Consider the following 15,927-nt stretch of genomic DNA (forward strand, 5'->3'; position numbering starts at 1 on the left):
CTACCATTCTTTCTGTCCTTGAGGGCTTATGCCTTTTAAAATTCTATTACTATTATTTTATTATACTTTTGGGAGAGTGGAGGCTAATAAGTATGTTTAACTAGCTATTTTTAACCAGACAGCCCTATTTACTCTTCAGCCCACCTCCATATGGCTTCTTTTTCCACCAGTCTCCTGGAACAGCTCTTGTTAAGGTCATCAATAATCTCCATGTTGCTAAATAATATGGACGCTTTCCAGTCCTTCACTGACTCCATCTTTCTCTAATTGCCAACACAGTCTGCCCCTTTCTGCTTCTTAAAAAACTATTTTTTCTTGGATTTCATAATATGAAATTCTCTTGCATCTCTGATTGCCTTTGAACTCTCAGTTACCTTTATTGGCTCCTCCTTTACCTCATTTCTAAAGGCTGTCTCTTCCTCCTTTGTCTGACTTCTAAATACTGGAGTTCCTTGGGGTTTGGTGCTGATACTTCCTGTCTTTATATCTGCTCTGTAGTTGATCTCTTCCATCCACATAACTTTTCATTATCTATAGGTTAACACATTTAAAATTTAGAACTTTATCTTAGATAAATCTTTTGAACTTCAGACCTGTAAATGCAATTTCTTACACGACATCTCCTTTTAGGTAATTCATAGACATTTCAAATTTAACAGGTCTGAACTCTTATTTTCTCTTTTTCTGCCAAATCTGCTCCTTCTCCATCTTCCATGGGTCAGTAAAGGGTACTTCCATCCACCAGTTGCTGGAGTAAGAAACCTGAGAGAAATCCTAGACTATTCCCTTTCAGTTATTCCCCACTTTATCAAGTCCTGGGGATCCTATCTCCAACACCTATCTCAAACCTATCCTCTTCTCTTTACATTACCTAGTACAAGCCATCAACCACTTACTAGCTGTGTGTCCTTGAGGAAGTTACCTATACCCATTATACCATATACCGAGTTGACTCTGATACTCAATACCTACATCTACAGAAGAGACAATAATAATACCTGCCTCATAGAAGAATGAAGATTACATGAGATAATACATACAAAATGCCCATTGCATTATAATCACTCAGTATATGCTAACCTTATAATTACCACCATCATCACCTACATAGGTTACCACAATACTCTTGTTAGGACCCCCACATCCACTCTTGCCCCCTTCAATCCATTCTCCAAAGAGCAGTTAAACTTTGGGAAACATAAATCAGATGCCTTCCTTAAAATGCACTGCAATCCTAAAGATGATTTTATTCCCTCACGCATTGATTTCATTCATTCACGTGTTGATTCACTCATATATATAATGAATGTCTACTATGTGTCCAGTACTCTGTTAGGTACTGGGGATACAAAGATAGTAAAAGACAGAAGTGGTCCCTGCTTTCATGGAGTTTATAAACTAGTTGGGAACACAAATATGAAAGAAACAAGCAAATAGAGTGTGGCAAATATGAACTCGGGTAAGTGCTTAATAATAGCTTATAGATGCTACAAATCTGGATCCTTGCCTGTTTCTAAAAAATCATCTCATGCCCTCTTACCCTGTTCACCACTCTCTGGCCAGATTTGCCTGGAAAATATTTCATTTCCTCCTGTAACATTATGTTCCCAAATGCTATACACCCTCCCACCCCTCTTGGAAGGCCCTTCGGTCCTACTCTTCAACTAATTCTTATTCATGTCTCAGGTTTCAACTTAAATGTCACTTTCTCAAAAAGGTTTCCCCAGATTCACCTAACCTAATTAGGTTCTTTTACCGCACTATTCTCTTTGTGGCAACTGTATTTTTATTCTTTTATAGCACTGTTTTTTTTTTTCCTCCCCCAGTGTTTACCCAGCATCCAGGGCAGTTCCTGGTACAATGTTACCATTCAAACATGCTTACTGAATGAATTAATACCTTTGTAATCCTTGAGGTATCCTATGCCATGTCTTGCAAGAAGTAGAAGCTCAATAATGATTTGTTAAATTAGAAAAAACTGCTTAACAATTTATCTGAGATAAACTATTACCTTAATAATTTATCTGAGATAAATTACGACTTTGGCTTCTCCTAGTCAAAACCAAGATAATTTTCTCAGTTCTCATTGTTATGAGAAAAGCAAAGCTGGCTGTTAAAGGATGGATTTAATGGGAAGGACCACTCCGGCTGAAGATCAGCATAGTTCAAAGTCTCTTCCTGAATTTTGTAGGTTTAAGAACTCGATTTGATCAGTTTACTCCATGATATTCAAACTCTGGGAAGAGTAATTCAATCTAATAAAATTTATGAGAAGGACTTATCAACCCAAATATCAAGTAGTTAGGTCATACCAGAAGGAGGTTTGGCATTCTAATAGCTGTAAAGTGCTGTCCATAATTAGCATGGATAGTTTTATAAAACATCCCATAAAATAGACCCTAAAAACTAATGGTTCCTATTCCATGATAGGAAACCCTGGTGGTGCAGTGGTTAAGAACTACAGCTGCTAACCAAAAGGTGGGCAGTTCGAGTCCACCAGGTGCTCCTTGGAAACCCTATGGGGCAGTTCTACTCTGTCCTATAGAGTCGCTGTGAGTCGGAATCGACTTGACAGCAAGGGTTTGGTTTGGGTTTATCCCATGGTAACGTACACGTTTTTATTTAACTCAATACAAATATTCCTAAAGGACTAAAATAATCTGTGCTAGAAATATTCATGGTTACTTGATAAAGCGTCTTTTCCTTTTGGACATTCTAAATAAAAAAAAACTCACAAATTCCTAACTGCTTCTCCCTTCCTCCAATGTTGGAACCAAAAATGTGTTACTTGCTTCATACCTGATGTTTTCATTTCCAAGATTATATATATGAAGCAAATATATATGTATATATATATAACTAATTTTGTAAATCAAGTTGTTTCTTAGCATAAAAAAGCTAAGAACTTCCATTTCCAGTAATGTTGGAGTAGGTAACTCAAACAAACCCTCCTGCTGAAGGTCTGGAGAGCTTAAAAGACAGTGAAAACTTTACAGGTCTTAATCAGGACAAGGACGGAGGCTGGTGTGGTAAGCCCATTGGGGCCATTTTTCCTCTGGAGACATTTGTGTATACCAGAAGAGGTGACTAAGAGGTTGAGTTGTGCTTCTGATAGATTTACAAACCTAGGGGAACAAGGATTGGAATCCAGGGCCCACCAATGATAGGGACTAGCTGTGTTGGACTTACTAAGTGATGGTTACGTCTATATACTATACTTTATGAGCCAGTTAATGGGTTATCAGGAATGAGTTTGACTGAATTTTATAGTTAATTTCAGCACCGATTTTGAACCTGGCTCCTGTATAAGCTGTAGCTTTATGAGCCAGTTAATGAGTCATCAGGAATAAGTTTGACTATGTTTTATAGATAATTTCAGCACTGATTTTGAACCTGACTCCTGAATAAGCTGTAACTCCAAAATAGTATCTTTCAGTCTAGCAGATGTATTCAAGAGAGCCATCCTTACGGTTTTAAAACATGGCCAAGTCACTGTGACACCTGCTGTAATATCTCAAGATTCACTAATGAAGCTCTTGCAGTAAATACAGAGAAACGCCATGGGATTAAGATCAGAGAACTTCTCAGTGTACAGAAGGAATTTTAGAAGAACAGAAAGGCAGAGGAGCAGAAGAGAGGTAGCTACCAAAACAAAGAGAAAGGACTACTCATCCTCTGAGACCTTGTTCCACATGAATTTTTAAAAAAAAATTTTTAACACACATTGGGAAATTATAAATGTTTGAGTGGGCTTAGGGAAATACCCGTGCTACCCTGGCACTTGATTTCATTAAATAAATAACCATAAAATCTATAAACACAATAGAGACAGACAACCCAAGTAAGAACAAATTCTTAGAACAGAAAAATATTTGAGATGCCTGCTTCTCTGTTCTCGAATCTCTCCATTCAGGTAGGCCAAGGGATATATGCACCTTCCTTTATCTACCCAACAAGTATATACCTCTGCCAAACATGTAAGTCCTACTTTGCAAGCTCCACTGTATAACTAAACAGGAACACAAACCACTTCTTTCCAAACATGGAGACAGTAAAGAAGAGAAAACAAAACAAAAAGATCAAATGCTTTATTTTTAGCGAAGAGGTGCTTTTTGTAATTATCCAGTGATTTCTTAACTAGCGTTTGAAACATTTCCAAGATGCTAGGGGGCTACCTTAGTTTTTTTTAGGGGGCTACCTTAGTCTCCTAGTGCTGCTATAACAGAAACACCACAAGTGGGCAGCTTTAAAGGATAGAGATTTATTTTCTCACAGCTCAGAAGGCTCGAAGTCCGATTTCAGGGGGTGGCTCTAGGGGAAGTCCTTCTTTGTGTATTTCAGCTTCTAGTAGCCGGCAATCCTCGGTTCCTTGGCAATCTTCATGTGGCATCTATCTTCACATCTGTGCTTTTTGTCTCTCTAGGCTCTTATATCACTCAGAAGTGATTAAGGTCAGGATCTACCCTACACTGATATGGCCTTATTAACATAACAAAGAAAACCCTACTCCAAATAGAATTATTTCCACAGGTATAGGGGTCAGGACTCCAAAACATATTTTAGGCGGGCACAGTTCAACCCATAACAGTGCTTAATGACTTCTAGCCCCGTTTCTCACAACGCAGGACATGTACATCAATCACAGCACACACTCTGGCTTTTTGATATTATCAAAGCACCCCTTTCCATTTTTGTTAGGCTGTTAAATTTTATTTATCAATGTTCATTCACCTATTAGTCTGAACTCTTTCCTTTAGAGCTTCAGAGAATAAATCTTACTCCTGTTTCATGTATTTTCAAAAATTTGAACTTAGCCATTATGCCAACCTGAGATCCCTTCTCCAGCTCAATATTTTTTGTTCGCTGTCACATGACAGGTGTCAGACCTTAGTTTTTCATTGTTTTACACGTAAAATTATCAGTTTTACATGTAAAACCCGCATTCAAACCCGTGATGCAATGTGACTGAAGTAGGGCACATCAACATTACTGCCTTTTTTCCTGGACCATTGAACTATTAACGATGTCTGCAGCCCAAGTCATACTGCTCTGAGGGAAACAAAATTCTAATTGAGTACTATTGCTACATCTTTGCAAGTGAACCATATACAAAGTGGAGCTTCTCCCATGCGGGACTCACAGTGGATCACTTTAGAAGGGCAGGACTTAACACTTATGAGTATTCAATCTTAGGATCTTTTTTTTCCCCAGCCTGTTGAGATATTGGAACTGTCTTCTCTAGATTTACATTATCTGTAAATTTATTAACTGTATTTAAGTTGTTAGGTACCGTCTAGCTGGTTTTCGACTCAGAGCAACTCCATGTGACAGAGTAGAACTGCCTCATAGGGTTCTCTTGGCTGTAATCTTTACTGAAGCAGATCACCAGGTCTCTCTCCTGTGGAGCCTGAGTTGGTTCAAACTGTCAACCTTTTGGTTAGCAGCTGAGGACTTCACCATTGTACCACCAGGACTAGCCGTGAGTGAAAATGAATTGCATGCAGTCAAGGACATAGAACTGATATAAGCCATCAGAGGCCTCTCCAAGTCGATACTGATTTATTTAAACAACTTTATAGCAGGGGTTCTCAAAGAGCATCAGAATCACCTAGAGGGCTTATTAAAACATTGTTGGACCACATCAATTTCTGATTTTTCTGAGAATTTGCATTTCTAACAAGTACCCAGGCAATATGGAGACCACATAAAGCACTGCTTTATGGGTAAATTGTTCGACAGCTACCATGACACAGCCCATGAGACGTCTCACAATCCTCCTGTAATACGTGGTTTGGCTTGATTTATGGTAGACTTGTGCTGACTTCATGAGACATGGTCATGTTGCATAAATTGATTACATTATTACTGCTCCATTTCCACAATTTTTAGTTGAAACTGAATTCCTCTGAAATTTATTTTTCAATGAGAAGGATATGTAGTTCAATTTGGGGAGCCTAAACTATGGCCAAGTGTAAGAATCATGTTGCTTCGAATGTTTAAATGTTGACATTGTCAAAATTGAAATCATCTCCCGGAGATGTTAGTTTTCAAACAAACCTAAGTCTACTACAAATGAAAGGAATACAACGGACACCAAATTACAACTTTCAGGGGCTGACTGCATGCCAGAAAATTTAGTCGACGTAGAGAAATTTCACATGCCCTTTGGTGCTGAGGAGGAGAAACACTTCAGCTTCTCCTGGCAAAGCAATGAAGACTCCACCTACAGTGAGATTTGCAGGCTAGTAGGCAAGTCAAAGCTGTGGTCTATTAGTTGTTGATAATAAATATGTAACTTAAGTGCAGCAGCTGTTCACTGGCCCTCTGCCCTCATCCCAAAATATGCTCAAATGACAATGTTTTCACTTCATTTATTCTTTCAAAACAAGTCACTTCATACAGCATTTAGACATTTAAAATCATACACCTCATAAATAAAATTAATGCATCTTAATGACAATGGCAAAATCACATGAGTTGCACATAATGAAATTAGACATCTTCCAAGTAGCAGCAGAGTATTAACTTAGAAAAAAATGCTGGCAAATACATAAAAGGACATTTTCAAAACAAGAAAACACTTTTCATCTTCATTATGAAAATCCATTTTCTATGCCAAAAAAACAGAACTTTGTTCTGTTTTGCCCTTCCCTACTGCTTTTTCATGTTCCTAGGCTCTAAATTTGACAGTCTTTACTTGTGATTCTCCTCTTGCTTCAGGAACCTTTCTCTACTGCATTAATACAGGAATTATAGGACTATGTCATTCCCTATCCCCTTTGACAAACTATATTTATTCTGTATTTCAAGCAGAATTCACATTTTTAAAGGGAAAAAAAACTTTATTCTTTGTATGTATATATTTCCTGTTAACAGCTTGAATCCTGTATGGCACCAAGGTGAACTGGAAAACTGACAAGAATTTAGGTCCCCTAGAGTATCCTTTAAGTATGGAAACCCTGGTGCCTTTGTTAAGAGTTCAGCTGCTAACCAAAAGGTCGGCAGTTTGAATCCACCAGGTGCTCCCTGGAAACCCTATGGGGCAGTTCTACGCTATCCTATAGGGTGGCTATGAGTCAGAATTGACTGGACAGCAGTGGGGTTACGGGTGGTCCTTCAAGTAACTGTAGGCTACACCTACCTACCTAAAAAAACAGTTATGAAGTCCAGCTCATGTAATCTTAGAAATTTCTAAACCTTTCTTAAGTTAGCCTTGTCTACTTACCCTACAACTTAACCAAATCGTATCTTCACTAACTCTAAAAAGACACCATAGCAAAATGCTTATATTCCTGGTTTTATTCTTTAGTAACAAGCCTTTTCACTTACAGCCCTGCTACATTCTATGCCAAGAAATTGGGGAGAAGGGCATTGCTTGAAAATTTTTCTGAAAAACCGAATTCATCACCAGGATTGCATCCATCTGAGAGTCTCTTGTTTTTTAGTGGTACTTTACCCTCCTGCCCTTCCCTCCCTTTGCCCCCCAAAAGTCAGGGGAGGGTTATCAATCTTCTCTAAATCTTTATGAGTCAAGACGCAAATTGGAACTCTAAATATTCAATATCAGTGTAATTTTTTTTTTTCCTAAATCAAATTTGTTCAGAACACTGTAAACAAAATGTCAGCTAATTTTTGGAGAAGGAAAAATAAAACACTTTGGCACAAACTGAGAAGTTTTACGTTCTTTTTAAGTTAGATGAAATATGCTGCAATATTATAACTCTAATAGGAAAGCATTAGTTAATAAACTAGCTTATTCAAATTAGTGTTTCACTTTAGTCTTTAAAATGTCACTTTCCAGGCCTCTGACTAAAAACTGGCCCCCTTAAAATAAGTTTGCTTAGAAGTAAATGAAGTTTTAAGAATCTAATCTTCTAGAAGTTGTTATAGTCGTCTTTGTGCTACAAGGACACATTTGAATACTGCACTGTACACTAAATGACAGATGGCAATCACATTACAATAAGAAGTAGCATTTTGAATACTGGGCATAGAGCGTGCTCCTTTTACTGAAACAGAGTTCGACCATTACCAATGCCAGAAAGCTGTGCCGCCGCCGGATATGCTGGTGGCAGCAGGCGATTAAGAGCTGGTGGTCAGGAGCTCAAGAGTTTTATTCTCATGTCCTTCACAAGACCCCTAGACAGGGCAAACATGTCAACTTTTATTTCATATTTTTTAAAGTGCTGCAAATAATAACAAATGTGTGTCTCAATATATGAAAAACATGATTACTAATTATATATGAAAGTTTAGGAAGGCCACGTGATTTGTAAAGAAAAAGTATCACTCTGTTACTTAATCTTGCATACTCTTCAAATTTTTTTTCAAAAAGACATAAAAAACTATGTTTAGCTAGGGCAACTTGCTATACCCGTGTTTTAATCTCTAGACAGGACAGAAGGAATAAGCTAGATAAGCAAGTTAGGCATGGGCACTTAGTGGCATGTACAGAGAGATAATGTAAAGGTGCTCATTTCTGATTATGATTCTGCTGGGACTTGAACTTCATGGAATAATCAAGTGGCAGGACTACATTAGTTCTTACCAACAAGGTCAAGCTGACCAGCAGCCAAGCTTTCAAGGTTACCACCACCTGGCTATACCCATTTCTCACTCACTGGAACAATTAAGAAATCCACTTAGAGCCATTCAGATGTTACACACTGATGACGCAGCACATATACGGCTATCTTTACAGCACTACACCTCATCTTTAGGTCCACAGAAGAGCAAGGGAGAGGAGGAGGGGGTTGGAAAGCATAGACTGTCTTCATTTTAATTAAAAGAAAATTCTTGTACAGCAGTCAAAAACCAAATGAAAAAGGAAGGGTTTCATTTTATTCAAGTGCAAATTCAGGACGGTTCTTTTGATCCTGCTGCAAGTATTAAAGCCACAGATTTTCAAAGTTCTCAGGATTAGCATTTACTCACAAATAATTAATTTCAAGAAAGTTTAATAAGCACGGTAAAAAAAATCTTTTAACTATATGAGGCACACAAGCTTGAGTTTAGAATAAGCATAAATTCTGGTTTTTAATTCTCAATAATTAAATCAACTGGTCTTCAAATAGTGCTTCATTTTGAATACTCCACGATCAGAACACTGAAGTACTAGTGCTGAATTTCAGCAGATGGCTAATAAATAAAGGGATCAGTGACAGCCATTTGACTGAGTATCAGTGTCCAATTTGTGAACAGACGAGCTAAACAACAGGTAAAACACAATAAAATAAGATCCCTGGAATAAATAATTTGACGCTTGCAATAAAAATATTAAGCTTAAATATGTAAACAAAAACACATAAAATGAAGGGTTTAATTATGTAAAACATCAGAATTCTATCTCCATTTGTTAAATTAAGCCACTGTAGATAAAATACAGACTCAATTTTAAAGTGACAGAAATGTCTGTTAGGATACATGACTGGCACATTATAAATTACTCAATAGATATTTGTTGTGTGAATAAATTTCTAAATCTAAAATTTCAGTAAGAAAAGTCAACTTTGGCTCTTGAAGTACTAAGAGAGGAAGGCAAATTTTATGAATGATGATGCATAAAGCTCAATTTGATGGATGTTACCCAGTGGTATATACTTAATTTACAGTTTTAAATTTAGTATTTTGTAGAAATAAAAGATACACAAACTATCTAGACCAGGTGATAGACAGGTGTGAAGAGATTTTCAATCATATTCATTTGTACATACATGATTGCCAAACATTCAGTATCGTAAGCTCACAATGCTGTTTTTAAGGCTCAGTAAATTGAAAATTCAACACTGTTTAGTTATACTGACCAGAGTAACTTACAATGCCTAAAGCAGCCATACACACATAGGTGCTCAAGAAACGTCACCTGATGATTTTAAGCATACTTTGTGAACTGTTCCTTAAAGGTGCTTTTTCCCTAAATTGTTTACATGTTTCTTAACTTTACATGGCCACCTTCACCAAGTGAGAGTGCTAAATCTTAATTCTGAAACATCTGCCAAGGTCTGCTGAAAGAGGTAAGTGCTTTGAAGTATACCATCAGTTTTCTAAGAGATACTTCATAAGAAATGAGAGCACGCTAACAAAATTTCACAACACTAACCCTCTTCACATCATGTTGAGAAATACATAAATTTTAAATTTAGCATCCCTGATATTACAAAGAATTAGGAAAAGAGGTAGAACACTTCATCTGGCAGAGCTCACAGTCAAGCTATGTTGGAGAGGGTGCCTTGCAGATGAGCCCACCAAGCAAATGGTCCTAGAATCAGGAAGCAGCAGAACTCTGAGAAAGCTCAATAAGGCAAGGATTTAAAATCCTTTGTTCTGGAAGCAAAACTAATTCAATCAACATTACCATCCCAATTACTCTAAATTCTTCAAAAGGCAAAGTAAAAGATCACTGATAAGCAAAGTTCTAATTTGCAGAAGTGTAAAATTATTTGAAAGAGCATTCATTAGTGGAGGGATAAGACTAACATCAAAACAAACACTGCTTAGGTAAGCAAAACATTAAAAAAAAAAAAAAAGCACAGCATTATTACTTTAGATAAACATTCCCCCCACCCCAACCAGGAGTCAGAGGAAATATTCTTAAAAAGCCAAGGAAATCAAATCCCTCCAGATGAATTTTTATGCATAAAAATGCAAAAATGGAGCACTCAGATTTCAAGGAGCTTCAATTAAAAAAATACCTTGCTTAATTAAAAAATTTTATCCAATATAACAAAGGCCAATAAATAAATTGCATTAAAACACAAGGCCAACAGTCCTTTAAAGCTTCAGTCGGCAACTTCAGGCCCCTGCTCCCTCAAACATTCCACTTTTATACATTAGAAATCCTAACCAGAGCACTATCTGTTCCTGTTTTTAGGTAACAGCCTCAAGGAACAGACCCATCCCTATAAAAATTGGTTGGTATGTACTCATAATAGGTAAAGCACACATTTATAAGGTCTACCAAATTGCAATATAAAATCAGTTTTGACAATTCTGAATATCTTCATTTGAGGAATCAATGCATAATTTAGAAACTATTAACTCACTCAGAGTTATTATTAAAAGGACTCAATTACTAGAGACACTGTGGTATATGTCCAGTGGCCTTATGTGAGGCCTTCTGCATCACCCAACCTGTGATGTTGTTTTCTTCTACAAGTTAATGCTGCTGGATGCTAGTTTATAATACTAAAACTCAATCTTCAGGTTAGTGTCAGCAGGTGGCAAGCACCATCTATTCTGTCACCCCAGCAGAAAGAGGGTATCACCACTATAGACACTTGCACACTGTAAACTTGCACACTAATTTTAATCTTAACAAGGAATTTCAGTGTCTTAGTGGTTTTAAGTTAAAAGGGTGGCTCAAGCATGTGTCCTTTTGTTCTTTAGGGTTATGCAAATAGCTTATTGGAATACCCAGAGCCTTCTGGATCTGTGAGGTAGTAGGCTTCAACCCTCATCATGCATAGATCACACTTCTCCAAAACTGGTATGGCCTGTTTCCTTGGCATGGTCCCTTGCTTCTGCTTGTCCAGTTAATCCCTTCTGACACACCATGCATCTTAGGGTGAAGCGGTTTACATCAGTAAACTGTCTCTTTCTTCTAGCTTCATCTGCTAATTCCAGTGCTTGTACAAGAACAATATCATCATTAGAAGAGAAAATGGTCAGAGGAGGGGTGTCTGGGTCAGGGAAGTTACGCTGAAGTGGATCATAGTGGATGCCATCATAAATAAGCAGAACCCTTTTGGTATATCCTGCATCTTCCCCAAAACGATCAATTCTTACTGTCTGTGTATCCACTACACAGATTTCACATTGATAAAACTTGGACAAAATTGATATCTCAATCGCTCCTCCCCAAGTATCATCCCTTTTGATCCAGTCACAGTACTCCTGGTTTGTTTTCCCCAGTATTGCCTCACTATAGAACTCTGGATCACTCGCTACAATTTGTGCTATGAGGCGTCTCATCTCAGGGGCACAAGCTGGATTCAAGACTCCCCCTTCAACGACATAGTACACACTGGTAAAGAGGCAAGAGTTGTCTGCTGGGACTGCGGCTCTGGTAAGCACAGGCAAAGACTCCCTGTAGTAACTAGGAGCACCGTGTTTTGCAGATGCAGGTGAAGTTCTGTGCCTGGTTTGGTCTTCTTCAACGATCAGCATGTCACCTGTTAAAAATAAAAGAAATCCAGAACTGCAGAGAGAATATAGATGAAATTGAGTGTTCACTAGGCAAGTCTGTAAATTATAAACAGAAAGAATCAAAGGATAAACTGGGTTACACAGCTTTACAAGTCATCAGTTAACACTTTTTGTTCACTGAAACTTCATAAACGTGAAAATAAAGCAAAGAGCAAAACACTTCATGTTGCCGCCCAATTTAGTGAAGGGACCTGAGTTATACATCTTCATACATACTTAAAAAGATACACTTCAAAACCAAAATTTCTTTGTATTTGCTCTCTGAATTTAAAAAGCACAAACCTTCTAGAAAGTGTTCATCATAGACTAGTCCACCAGGGGGATCTCCTCCTCCTGCAAGTAAACATATCTACTCTGGTGTTTGCAGAATCCCTGATGTAACAGCTGAAAGCTTTTAATCACCAAAGCTGCTGTTCAAGTTTGAATACTTGTTTCGACTTGAGAGGTATTGCCGCGGATATCTGGAAGTTAACTCTAATATGAACATACCTAACTATGAAATTAAGTATATTATAAAAATGATTGCAAAAATGGACCAGGAAAGCACAGCACCGCGCACTCTTCAGATCTGCTGATACAAGGGAAATGAGCCACTGAGTGGTCCGGACGGGGAAAATAAGTCCTGCCCTTTTTTATATTTTTGTAAATGTTGAGGCGAAAAAAATGAGACATTTTCAACGTAGACCGGAACAGAGAATTGGGAAGGGGGACTCCAAGGCCTTGGGCTTCCCGCAGGGTTGGGTCCTCTTTGTCTTTTCCAACCATTTGTAAAAACAAGGAGCTGCCAGACTTGCCCCGGCCTCCGCTGGAGTTCTCAGTTCACTAATACAGCCTCACTCTTGCCCTCAACGCCACCGGTTGACCCACAGTCGCCTGCCGTGACTAGTCCTTTCTCCATCCTCATGTCCCTCTCCGCCTTCCCAGGTTTCTCCCTGGCCCTGGTCCCGATCCCCTTACCTGACTGGATGGGCAAGTCCTCCAGAATAGTATCCCCGTTGCTGAGATCTAGGCATTCTGGCGGGTATCCGACGAGGATTCGCTGACCGACGGGGGCTATCCCGGTGATAGCGGCAATTTGGCCCTGGAGTTCCCGCACCCGGGTCCGGCTGGACAACCCCTGCAACACATGGGTGCCATCCTTGGCCTTGCAGCGGAGCCGCCACATAGTGTCGGTCCGGCTGCTCAAAGGCCCGGCACCTGCGGGGCCGGCTTTGGTCCCGGCAGCAAATTGGCAGACGCCGCCGGGGCAACCAGCCGCCGGGGGGACTCCAAAATGGCCACCCTTCGTCGGGCCAAACATCGCGAGAAGTTGTTGCTGATGACAATTCTCGCGACACTTAAGTACGGCTTCTGCTTTAGCACTTCAACAGGATTGAATTCTCTTAAAGTGACAACTAACTTCCCCCACTGCCCCACTCTAAAGAGCTAAAGGGTGAAGATATGACCGTATCTCTAAAGCACAACTGGTCTTATTACCTGTAGTGCCACAGAGGTGCCCTCCGCGTCGGGATCATATATGCTCAAGGGAAGAGGGCGGAGGAGTTCCTGAATCAAATAAATTGGAATGTGACCTTGCACTTTGGCCGGAAATGATTAAATTGGGGCTTCCAAACTACACGGAGAGAAACAGAGTCATAGTTTAGAACGCAAAGGCACGCCAAGAATGATCAGTGAGTCAAAGGACCTGTTGAAAACAATCAGATACTCGTGACTAGACTCGTGGCTGCACCAAACATTGACTCATTGAGGTTGAGGGCCTGACAACTGGCCTTTGTACCTCGGTGGGACTTGAAAACGTTGATTTGCCACGTCAGCACAGTATGAGATCACCATCTGGGTGTAGGGCAATTGCTACATTCAGGTGGTGAAGGATGAATGAAGTATGTAGAGGAGGAATGAAGAGGGATGGGGACTAACGCTTGTCATCAGGACTTCAGTTTAGGCCCTGGGCATACCAGTAATGAAGAAGACCCTATTCCTGCTTTCAGTAAAACAAGTACTCTGAAGTCGGTGAAGGGGGTGGGGTGGCAGGAACACATAGCCACTGAATTTCAGAGCAACCTGATAATGCTCGATTATGGGATCTTTTTTTCAACTCTGTATTCCTAGGACTAGGACTGTGCCTAGCAAATAAAAAGTGTTCTATAAGTATTTGCTGAATGGATAAAGACAGAGTTGTACAGGCACAGAGCAAGCAACTACGACGCACTCGGAGTTGTAACAAGCTTCAAAGAGGAGATAGTATCTGAGCTGTTTTGAAGAATGATTTAATTTCCAGGTGAAGGAGAAATAAAAACATCCCCGAATTATCTCTCTTTTCCAAGAAATCAGCACTCACGGTTCTTTTACCCCCGATCCAGAGCTGCCAGTCTCACCCTGCCTAGGGTGTGTTTATCAATAAAATCAAGCATCACACGTACCTGGGCAAAAATGAACAGTGTCGTTCTACTGGAATTTGCAAACTCACCCCTTCTGTAAAAACCTCCACAGCTGAATAAGTTATATGAAACGTTTGTATCTTTCACACTTTTCACGACCCAATTTTCTGCTGAAGCACTTTTCCTCCTTGGTCCTTCAAGCTAACCGTAACAGACGATCTACTGTGTGTGGGAGACGGTGCCGGAGAAGACATTTGGACTACGTGGATAGATCCAGGGAAACTCCTGATTCAGCAGCGGGGCTATTTTCTTCAGTTACGGTGTCTGACCTATGGAACAGACATGAAAACACCCTAAGGTATATCAGCTCCAGTACCGTGGTCGCTTACCCAGTAAAGCGCCTTCTAAACTTACGTTCCAATGTATCGGTCCAACAAGGTCCCGCTGGGATTCAGAGATGAAAGCGTTAATCTTTGCACCATTCTCCCCCCACCTAAAAGGTCACATCCCCTGTAGACAGCTACGTTATAGTCCACTCTCGCGAGAGTTTGAAAAAAAGGTAATGCTTTTATTAACTCCGCCCCCAGCCATGTTAGTTGCCAGGCAACGATGCAACCAACCTGTACAGTGGTAGGAAACTTGGGGACTTGTGATCTTTCCCTTTCACGGTTCCATCCTCCTTCAGGAGCCTGGGTCAGGGATTCATATTTGAGCCCCGCCCCCTGGAGCTGCAGGTTCACGATTGGTCGATGATTCGCTTCAGGTGAGGACCTACGCGGGAGTGGGCGGAGCCAGGCAGGGACACGTGATTTGCCCGGATTCGTGGCCGGACCCCGGCCAGTCTGTGGGCTCGGGTCGGCCGCGTTATCCCGGGAAGCGCCGGGGCCACTGCCGCCAGGAATCTTAGGAGGGATCGTAGGGTGAGCGGCAGCTGCGCAGCGCCTGGAAGGGACCGTACGGGCGGGATGAGGTGCAGGGCAGTGGTGCCTCGCCGTTTCTGGAAGTCCCGGCCCCGGGCCATTGCCGGGAGTGCGGACGTTCAGGGACCGGGCGCCGCAGCTGGTGTTTGGCGTGAGGATTTGTGTGGTCAGTGGAGGAACAGTTCAAGGTTCTTGAAGCAATAGGACCTTCCGCCCTGACGAGCCTCTTTGTTGTCGGGGTTTGGGGAGTGAGCTCGGGACTCGGATGGACCGGGGCGTCTCTCGCCTCAGTTCGAGCCAGGATTTGCCCCTTATCTGCAGGTGACCTTGGGGAAGTCATTTACTTCCTCCTTGCAACCTCAAACCCGTTGCCGTCAGGTCGATTCCGTAGGATGCCCCGTAGGTTTTCCAAGGAGCGGCTGGTG

The 15,927-nt window shown here is 40.5% G+C and overlaps 2 protein-coding genes and 1 long non-coding RNA gene across 6 annotated transcripts in view; 1 reads left to right on the plus strand and 2 right to left on the minus strand.

Annotated features, from left to right (window-relative positions):
- Nucleotides 1–3,832: 3,832 nt before the first annotated feature.
- Nucleotides 3,833–13,674, minus strand: YOD1 (YOD1 deubiquitinase). Its single transcript, XM_049858565.1, has 2 exons — nt 13,162–13,674; nt 3,833–12,170 (listed from the first exon to the last, which is right to left on the minus strand). Exons 1-2 carry the CDS (start codon nt 13,502–13,504, stop codon nt 11,467–11,469), a joined length of 1,047 nt encoding a protein of 348 aa, XP_049714522.1. The 5' UTR covers nt 13,505–13,674; the 3' UTR covers nt 3,833–11,466.
- A 33-nt stretch (nt 13,675–13,707) lies between these two features.
- LOC126061792 (uncharacterized) lies at nt 13,708–15,135 on the minus strand. Its single transcript, XR_007513881.1, has 3 exons — nt 14,997–15,135; nt 14,672–14,911; nt 13,708–13,749 (listed from the first exon to the last, which is right to left on the minus strand). It is a non-coding gene; the product is annotated as an uncharacterized LOC126061792 (long non-coding RNA).
- Nucleotides 15,136–15,196: 61 nt separating this feature from the next.
- Nucleotides 15,197–15,927, plus strand: part of PFKFB2 (6-phosphofructo-2-kinase/fructose-2,6-biphosphatase 2) — a 36,843-nt gene continuing 36,112 nt past the window's right edge. For 3 of the 4 annotated variants that reach the window (XM_049858560.1, XM_049858561.1, XM_049858557.1), the window contains exon 1: nt 15,393–15,502. The gene's annotated coding sequence lies outside the window, so the exon portion shown is untranslated. Of the gene's footprint in view, nt 15,346–15,392; nt 15,503–15,927 lie in introns of those variants that run through there. The other variant, XM_049858558.1, reaches the window with a different exon arrangement.

Source organism: Elephas maximus, chromosome 18 (genome assembly GCF_024166365.1).
Source record: "Elephas maximus indicus isolate mEleMax1 chromosome 18, mEleMax1 primary haplotype, whole genome shotgun sequence".
Taxonomy (NCBI): domain Eukaryota; kingdom Metazoa; phylum Chordata; class Mammalia; order Proboscidea; family Elephantidae; genus Elephas; species Elephas maximus.

Excerpts from the sequence above, each read along its gene's own strand:
- YOD1 (XM_049858565.1), bottom strand. The coding sequence starts at position 13,504 with ATGTTTGGCCCGACGAAGGGTGGCCATTTTGGAGTCCCCCCGGCGGCT. Across the intron at positions 12,171-13,161 it reads GGACTTGCCCATCCAGTCAG|GTGACATGCTGATCGTTGAA; the intron begins GTAAGGGGATCG and ends TATTTTTAACAG.